The 9,727-nt window shown below is 37.3% G+C and overlaps 1 protein-coding gene across 6 annotated transcripts in view; it reads left to right on the forward strand.

Annotated features, from left to right (window-relative positions):
• LOC131034168 (uncharacterized) overlaps window positions 1–8,080 on the forward strand; it is a 209,591-nt gene extending 201,511 nt beyond the window's left edge. Inside the window, exons 5-6 of one of the 6 annotated variants that reach the window (XM_059216957.1) lie at window positions 7,524–7,608; window positions 7,748–8,080. In XM_059216957.1, coding sequence (XP_059072940.1) covers window positions 7,524–7,608; window positions 7,748–7,833 — 171 coding nt within the window. In that variant the 3' untranslated portion in view covers window positions 7,834–8,080. Of the gene's footprint in view, window positions 1–1,012; window positions 1,201–6,392; window positions 7,063–7,523 lie in introns of those variants that run through there. The other 5 variants (XM_059216961.1, XM_059216955.1, XM_059216959.1 and 2 more) reach the window with 5 other exon arrangements.
• The last annotated feature ends 1,647 nt before the right edge of the window (window positions 8,081–9,727 follow it).

The raw sequence follows: 9,727 nt of genomic DNA on the forward strand, positions 1-9,727 counted from the left end.
GCATTCGTTTGCAAAAACAAGTCAATCAAGCTCGAAATCCCTAGCAAAAATGGCAATTTCAACGTAGGAATGAAGATTTTGAACGTCAAAAGTACAAGGATCGAGACTAAAATGGTAGATCGCTCCTGTCCCTCAGTCAGGGACCAGGGCGATGAGGTTTGAATCTTCCCACTTTTCCAATTTTTGCGCTAAACAAACATTTTGAATTTATTTAAATGCTAGAAAATTCGATAATTTGAAAATTTAATTAAAAATGGCATTTAAATATTGCGCTTGATCATTAATTAATTATTTTTGCCTTGCAAAAAAAAGATCGAATTTATTAATTAAAAAACGATGGCATTTAATAATTAATTATTAATTAATTAAAAAATTAAATGGAGCGCTTGGTTTATGAAAGTCGGCCTTTATTATTTATTAAAAATCATTTAAATTGTCTTATTTTATAAAAGTCGGCCTAAGTGAATTGGTGGTGTAAGCGCTTATAAAGGGTGGTGAAGATTGTTATTTTCACATTACCATTTTATCATTCAAGTGCGATTTGAGGAAGACAAAGGAGTAGTGCGAATTGTGTGTTAGAAGTGCGAATTTCATTTCAAGCAAAGGAAGGCGCTAATATCATCAAAGGAGTGCGAACTTCGTTTCCACTTGAGCGAACTTGCCAAGGACATTGAAGATCACGTCAAGGACATATCAAAGGTGGCGAAGTTCCCAATTTGAACAAGAGATCACGTTGAAGCCATCTAATATCAATTTTGCCTAGGCGAATTTTCTTCATTTTGCATTCTAGAGTTAGCTCTCAAGAGAGGTATGGCGATATGGATTTATTGTTTTGATTTTGAACGTTGATCGTCATAGCTTAAATTTTGAATTTTGAATTTTGAATTTCAATAAGCTCAATCGTTTTTTAGGAAATAATAACTCAAGGACTTATTATGAAGTTTCCTAAATTTAATCTCTAATTTAGTTATTCATTGCAAAATCATGTTGCTAATTTTGAAATGTTGTGTAGGCATCAAATGGAGATCTCATCAAGGAAAATCAAGCCGGATCAAGGACGGTCTTCGCCGGGACGATCAAGCCAGGACAGGGGCGACCTCTTTCAATCCAGCGTTCCAAGGCGAGGTACATCATCATCCTACACATCAAGGACACATGGAGTTAGGACAAGGGCTCGTTGAAGGAGCAAATAATTTTAGAAGAGTTAATCAAAGATAACTTCTCAACGCTACCAAATTGAATATCTAGCAAGCTACAAGTGTCAGATGAGGTGGCATCCCAGTCATCACGTCTCCAATCAGTGAGGTCCACCTCAACATGTCCAGATTCAATGTACTTAACTCATGGAAGGTGGCACAAACTCCGATGTACCTACCCCGACTATCCATTGGTCGATTTTTCTAGAGAGGACATGTGTCCAAGCAATACAATTTTATCATTGGTCAAGCATTAAATGTTATGTAATGGTTGTAACAAACCCTAATTAGGGTTTTCATTGTAAAATCTTGGCCATTGATCTCGAATTGATCTAAGCCATCGAATTGTATTGTGGGCACTATATAAGCCCTGGCATTTCATTTTGTAAAGGCAGTTAGGAAAGAGTTGGAAAGCAATTAGAGAGTAGTTAGAAGGTGATTAGCTAGTTGATAGAATAGCAATTAGAGTAGAATAGGAGGACAAGGCAAGAAATTGTTGCCATTGATTGTAAACAAACTCCATTTTCATTGAAGTAATGGTGAAGTGTGTCGTTTCTTGCAATTTGCATGGTTTCTTGTTGAGTCTTCAATCCTAGATGGTAGATGATTAGATGAATGGAGGAAATGCGATTGATTAATGGTGGAATTCGTATATCCATACTACTAGCAGTTTGTTGATTGCAGACTTGCTTGTGTAGTCAACTGGAATCGTTCAGCTTAAGCTCAATTTCAATTTGTCGCTTCTTAATTGATATGCATCAACTTGATGGTGTCTATGCCTGCGGTGATGATTTGAACATCATAAAGCTTCCCTTAGAAGATCGCACTAGCCTTGTGGAGATGGTCCATTGATGTCAAAACAAGACCTAGTTAGAGTTTCATCAAAAATCAAATCATAGCTCCTACATTCTTAGTATTAGGATTAGATCTTCTCTTCGCCCTCATCCTTTTTCCATTTTTTTCAAATCTAAAGCCAGTAAGAGCCTGTGTTCCAGCAAAGCAGATCGGAAGTTCAATCATCAGATGTAAGTCCCCTTGTGATTCCAGCAAATCACATCACACCACGAAGAGCTTATCCACACGTAGAGACCCTACCAAAAGAACATTGGAGTCATCCTAACTGATCCTTCATGCGAATCTTCAGCAGTTAGAGACTTTATTCAAGAGAGGATAAGATGCCTTTAGGTATTTTATTCTGTGTATGATGGTGTACAAAATACACGTCAACACGCCCCCAACGGGGTCAAGGGGCAGAGCCCCTTGCGGGGTCGAGGGGCAGCGCCCCTTGTAGGGTCCCGGGGCAGCGCCCAGGGCGCGCTCCCTTTCACGGTACAGGGCGGGGTCGAGGGGCAGCGCCCCCACCGCCAACACCAAATCACAACCTTCAAACCCATACGGAACTCCATGGTGTGCATCAGTTTTTTGTTTTTTTAAGACGTCTAATTTTCTGCTTTTTAAGGTTATAACTTTCACTTTTTACAAGGTGGAATTGAAAAAAAAATTAAATTTGCATTGTTTTTTGACTTTACGGGCCGCCTAGCCGCCCAGGTTTGACTGGGTCTGCCCGGGTTCGACTGGGTTCGACCTCGGGTTCGACTGGGTTCGACCAGGGTCGAACCCACTCTGGGTTTTTCGAACCTTGGTCGAACCTAGGTCGAACTGGACCCGTACCACGGACCCGGTCGAACCCGGACCCGTACCAGGGGGGCCCAGAGGCGAACCCGGTAACCTAGTTTTCTAACATGTCATTCTTCTTCATTTGAGCTAACTTCACTTCCAATGTGTACTTCATATGTTCTCCTGCTAGGACGGACTTTGCTCATTTCATGCATGATAGGGCGGACTTTGTCATCTTTGTGCCCCTCAAAACCTTTCCACCTAGGGCGGACTTTACTTAGGTTGTGCACCAAGGTGAGGGCGGACTTGGAAATACTTGATACCTCTAGGCGGACCTTTCTTGAGTGTTACTTCCATCAGTTGTAGGGCAGACTTTACTTGTTCTCTTCCCAAGTAGGAAGGCGGACTTCATGCCTTTCACTCCCCAATGCAAACTAGTCCTAGGCAGACTTTCCTTGCCTTATGCACTTGGTCTTTGTAGGAGGGCGAACTTTCTCAAGTTCACACACCACTCATCATCCCCTTAGGGGGGCTTTGTTTGACTTATCAAAGATAGGCGGACTTTATGAATCTTGTTCAAGGCAAGGTAAGGGCGGACTTCTTCCATCTTAGGCAACACAGATCCAGGCGGACTTTATGAGTCTCCCTCTTGCATATGGCGGACTTTGAGAGTCTCCTTCTTCATCTTGGGTGGACTTTAAGAGGAACATGATACTTATACTTCACCTTGGGCGAACTTTTGCAAACATGTGTACTTTGGAGGGTGGACTTTTTGGCTCATGCTCCAATGCTATCAAGAGTAGGGCGGACTTTGTAATCTTTGAGAACCTTTCATTTGCAGCAGGGCAGACTTTGTGAGTCTCTCTCTCCATCATGGGGCGGACTTTACCAAATCTAAGAACCATAGAGGGCGGACTTTTTCACTTCCTTGCACCAAGGAGGGCGGACTTTCCTTGTTTCCTGACATAACATTCAACACCAAACACGATTAGCCGGACTTAGAGAAATACTTGGAAAACTTCAAAATTTGATAACTTCTTCAATTTTAGCTAGATTAACATGATATTTGAAATCCATACTCAAGTTAACCCATCCAAAGCGCCATGACCCCTAAAATGCAAGAACTTTAGCTTTTTGGGTCAAAACTTGACAATTTTCGATTGCAATCAATGCAGGTTAGTGGTACTAGTGCAAACCCTAGGTCTCCACTCCAAAAAAGCAAAAAGAAGACATCCCTAAAAAATAGGGAAAACTTTCAAAAAATAGCCATCTCGGTGATCAAGCTAAAAATGCCAAAAACGAAACTTCCTAAAAAATAGGGAAAAGCAAAAAGCAAACTTTCCAAAAAATAGAAAGTTGTCCGAATTCGTTCAAATTAATTGCATTCTTCGTCCTTTGGCCTTTCTAGGCACTTTGACGGTGTCTAGGCTTTGTTATCACTTGGCTTGCAAAAACTAATTTTCAATCCTTAAGACTCAAACCGTTCAAAACTTGACAGAACTGAGAAAAACTGAAGCGGAAGGTCACGAGACACTAACAAAAACCCTAGAAAGAAGGAAAGGAGAGGGTCCCCATTCTCAATGGGGTGATGTGTGAAAAGGTCACAACAATACCGTCAAGCACTTTGTTGATTACTAGCTAGAACTGCTGAAATTGCAATAGAGTTTTAAACACCATAGGCTGGCAGGGTTCTTGGCTTTGATACCACTGTAATTAGCCTTATTGGAATATTTTAAGCAAATTGGCAATTTTCACAAGTTTTGTTTGATAGGTTTTCCGTTTTTCCAAAACAGTTTGCAGATAATTTTAATTTGGCATAATTTCACAGGTAATCAATCCAAAATTTGTTTGACCAATAACAATATTAATAGTATTTCTTTTTCTCAATTAAACTTCAAATAAATATGCACATCAGATTTAAATGATGAATCTATGAGTTGCTACAGCCAACTGAAAAATAGAAAGACTGCATAGAGTCATTAAATTTCACATAAATAATATTATATAAGTTTTCTTGACCTCGTGACAATTTTTTGTAGACCAAACAACAATGCATTAAGTTTTATCCATTGATTGAAAATATAATCATCTCCAAGGTCCTCTATACCATGTTTTTAAAAATAATGGGTTTCTACCTCTATTGTCTTTGTCTTCTCCAAGTATTCATGGGTTTCAATATATCTTTCCTAAAATGATGATAATTATCAAATATCAATATAATTGATCTATTTCAATACTTTAACATGTTAGTTTTATTTTAATTTTAAGCATTTTAGTATTTAACATTGTTTATATATAAATATATATAACCATCTACAAGTACCTGTCTCCAATTTGTTTTGAAAATAGTGCATTGGTACCCATCCCCATCTCCTGTACCAGTAGCCATACCCGTACATGTCTCCTGGTAATTATGCTTCTTTTTACAAGGATATTTTGATGTGATGTGTTACTTAGAACCGCCAATTGCTGAGTCCAACATTCAATATAGGATGACAAATAAATTCAATCGACAGTTGTTTATGGAGAGGTTTAAGACTGTTATATGGTTCGCTTAATCCTGCTTGGTCTGGTAGGAGATTTTATTCCCTTACCCCATTGATCACATATCAATGATAAAAAACCTGCTAATGCGACCTAAGAGATTGTATTTTGTCCTCCTATGGTTTTTAACCTACATTGTCTATTTTCTGAAGGCATCCTATGTTTGTAACTATTCCGCCTTTTAATGCATATTACTTTATAAGAAAAATGGATAATAGAAAGAAATAAAAAGGAATCCCTGATATGATGGGTAAGATATTATATACAATGGAAATACAATATAAACAGGCCAGTTAATTTGACAGGAAATAATGCTTATGCCTGCAAAAAGCTGTCAAATTTTATGATTTTGGGCCTTAGCATCACTCTTTAATTTAAACATGTCTAGTAGTTTTTGGAGTGATGTGGAAACTGGGAAGATCCATAATACGTTATTATAATTCAAGAGTTTCTGTTTGGTTCTATGTCCTGGATAATAATTTAAAACATAAGATTGTGAATAGTTTTAGACTTTTAGGTGTATTTAAGCTGCATTTGAGGATGTGCTAACAATGATGGTTTCATGCTGTGGACCATCATTTTCAAGGACCAATTCCAGACGATTCATTTCATCATTGATTAACAAAATTGTTGCCTGTTCTCAGGAGATCCATTTGCCTGCAAAATACATTATTTTCCTCCTCTAGAAACACACTAATGGGACTTCCAAATTATGCTATCTAGGTCAAGCACACTTTATTATCTGATGTTCATTTGGAGCTGCCAATGTCACATTCTAGTAGTTTGGTTAGGGATAACTACTCCAGTGGTTTTGTTACTAATGCCAGATACTGTACTCTTGATGTGTTTTTATTCATTTATTATGCAATAGAAGATGCAGGATTCGAGAAAAATAATTATAGGCCTAGGAAAATTTGATAATTTCAGAGGCAATAAAGAAATATAAGCACAAAGATAAAGAAAGTGTCATAGTTATTTTTTCAAGAGTTCTGCAGTTTCATGTGCACTAATATTTTACTATTTCTGGCTATGTAGTTCAACGAAACTGTGGATGGTGTGCATCCGAAAAGGCCACCAAAACCTGAGATTGTGAAGAAGCCACCTTCTCTTCCAGCAATGGAAATTCCTCCAACAGATGATGTCACGGCCACTTCAGCATAATGCCCTTAACAGGTGTATTAGGTTTAGAAATGAAACTATTTGAAACACATGGCATGAGGTACTGCAATTTTTACCTCTTGTTCCTTACAATGCTAGGACCTGAGTCAGCAGTATACTCATACTTGAGGGAGGAGCCAGTTAAAGAAAAATATTCCATGCTGGTATGTATAGAATACAAAATTGTAAGGGTAATTTACGTGGTATAGCTACATGGCCCTGAAAAATGAGATTTTAGAATAGTATCGGGATTTGCCTCAAGACGATTTTATAAATGTAGCAAATAATTTTGCTCTCAAAACTTCCTTCAAACAAAATGTTCAGAAATTTTAATTTCGATAATTGTCTTGAAGGATTTATGTAGGCATTGGTTTTTTTATACACTCATTATTTGGTGTCCACAAAGAATTATTGTCAATAAAAAAAGAAGGAAAACAGAGACCATACCAAGAATTTTTAGATAACCTTTTTCCAATCCTTTGTGCTGAAACAGTACATGTTTAGTTGAATAAAAGTGCATCACAAGTAAACTGAGCTTGTGTTTCTATACCATTTGAAAATTGAAGGTAGTGTTTTAGCATGGAAGAAACGAAATACTAGTCATAAATATTGAGAACTATCTCATGTTATACATGAAACAGGAGGGAAGGACAAGTACATACAATTACAGGAGGGAAGAACATGTAGATATAAGTGTTATCAAGATGCAATATTTCTTTTGTTTCATATCATATACTAACTCCTTGTCATGGTGACAAGACTCTTTTCCTTCACTCATGTCATTAGAGCCCACTGCTGGTATTTTTTTGCTGCTGGCTTCCTCCAAATGCAATATTGTGATTAATCATTTCCAAATGCATATTGTGATTAATCATTACTATTGTGCCCCCTAGAGCAGCTTCCCATTAAATGTAGGCTTAATTTCAAAATAATGATAAAATGTAGTTTATATAATTATTCTTTATGTATGCTGTAAACCTTCGTACTTTCTGCTGAATTATTGTGCAGGTATACATACTGAATGCTAATTTGGGGTCGTCAAATATCCACTTGTTACATCTCCAATACTGGTGCTCCTTTTCTAGTGATCTATGTATTACCCATACATTTTTTTTTGAAGTCAATTTTCAGTCAAAGGAAGAGCATTTCTTGTCTAATAATTTTATCAAATCCTTGCCTATCATGGTTGTGAGTATCAAACTTTTCAAGCTCTAATCAATGTCATCATGCAGCCAAAAACGATACTTTCCAATGCATTACTCAAGATGAATATCAAAGCCCAGACGAGAAGAAAGGCATAGATGCTGGCCTTATTTGACATCCGAGGTGGACGTTCAAAGTTCAAACCATTGGAGCACATCTAGGTATCTGTTGATGTGTTTTTATGCACAATGCAACACAGAATAAAATACCAAAGGCACTTTGTCCTCTCTTGAACAAAACCTCTTCGGATGCTAAATTATATGATCAATCGAGACAACTCCAAGGTTTCTATTGTTAGGTCTTGACGTGTGTATAAGCTCAATGGTTTGATGTGATATGTTGGTAATCTAAGGGGGACTTACATTGAATACTTGAATGTTTAATGTTCAGACGTTGCTGGAACTTAGATTCTAACTACTTGCTTGAAAAATATAATGGCAAAAGACATAGGGTTCAAGGAGTCTAATCCAATCCTAAGAATGTAGGAACGATGGACAATCTTTGGTGAAACTCCAACTAAGCTTAAGCTTTGACATGCGAGCAACATCTCCACAAAGCTAGTGTGATCTCCTAAGGTAAGCATATGATGTTCAAATCACCACCACGAACATAAACATCATCAAGACGATGCATATCAATGAAGAAGTAGCAATTGAAGTGAAGCTTGGCTAAATAGATCCAGTTGACTACACAAGGCAAGTCTACAGTCAACAAACTGCTAGTAATATGGATATATGAATTTCACCATTGATCATGCACAAAGTTTTTTCATTCATTTAATTATTATTATCTAACATGAAGATCCAACAAGAAACCATGCAATTGTAGGAGAAACAACACATTCCACCATAATTTCTATGAAAAGGATGTTTATTTACAAACTTGGCAACAATTTCTGCCTTCTCTTCCTATTCTACTCTAGCTACTATTTGCTACTAAACTATTCTTGAACGATTAACTATTAACCTTTGCAAATGAAAGATTTGAGCCTTTTATAGTGCTCTGAATACAATTCGATGGCTTAGATTGATTCTCAAATCAATGGCCAAGATCTTACAATAAAACCCTAATTAGGGTTTGTTACAAAAACTCCCTTTGACCAATGAGAAAATTACATTTAATTTGACATGTGTTCCATATTGAATGTGAACCAATAGAAAATGAGGTTAGGTATCTTGAACTTCGGGCCTCTGTGGGTGAGTCAGGTACATTGCATCTAGACATGTTGACATAGAATCCTTTGATTGGTTGAGTGATGACTAGGATGCCTCTTCAATTTGCATAGTAGACTTGATACTTTATCATGAAGGAGTGCTGATGTCTTGGGCAATATCTTTTGATACTCAACATTTCCAAGCCTGCAATGATGATGATGGAGGTATGGAGGTGGTGGTAAGGAAATATTCCCAAATTATATCATCTTGCTTGACTTGACAATCTTCACTTTAAACCTCCATCTTGGATAACTCTCTTGATGTACTGACATCGATTCTTGGATTTCCGGAGGAAATTCAAGATTGTAAAACATTCTTTCATCATGTAAGTTATCTTTCCTTCATGCTCCAAAGGCTTGACTTGTTATCGAGATGGTATCACGAAGGTCTTTGTACTTGTTTTAATCAACAAAACTTCTTCATGTCGTCAAGATGCAATGAAAACTTTGAATGTATTATGCTCCTCTTGTTGTCATGCTTGCCTTGAATGCCCTCTTTGTTGCCATTGATGTGGCGAGAGCCTTGATGAAATAAAGATCTCTGATGATGATCTTGCTTGAAATTTCCTTTTCATCCTCATCATGCTACTGATTTCTTTCACTTGATCCTTTGCCTTTGCTTATATGGTGAAATCCATCTTTGAATTGTTGTTCTGATCTCCTATAATTAGGTCTACCCTTTCGATTTCCTCCTTTGTCACTTGCAAAACAAACAAGTAGGTATCAAACACACATAACATATACTTAATGTCATCCATCTTTTATCCCTTATATGTTCTGATTCTGTCTGATTTGT

Source organism: Cryptomeria japonica, chromosome 1 (assembly GCF_030272615.1).
Source record: "Cryptomeria japonica chromosome 1, Sugi_1.0, whole genome shotgun sequence".
In the NCBI taxonomy this organism is placed as follows: domain Eukaryota; kingdom Viridiplantae; phylum Streptophyta; class Pinopsida; order Cupressales; family Cupressaceae; genus Cryptomeria; species Cryptomeria japonica.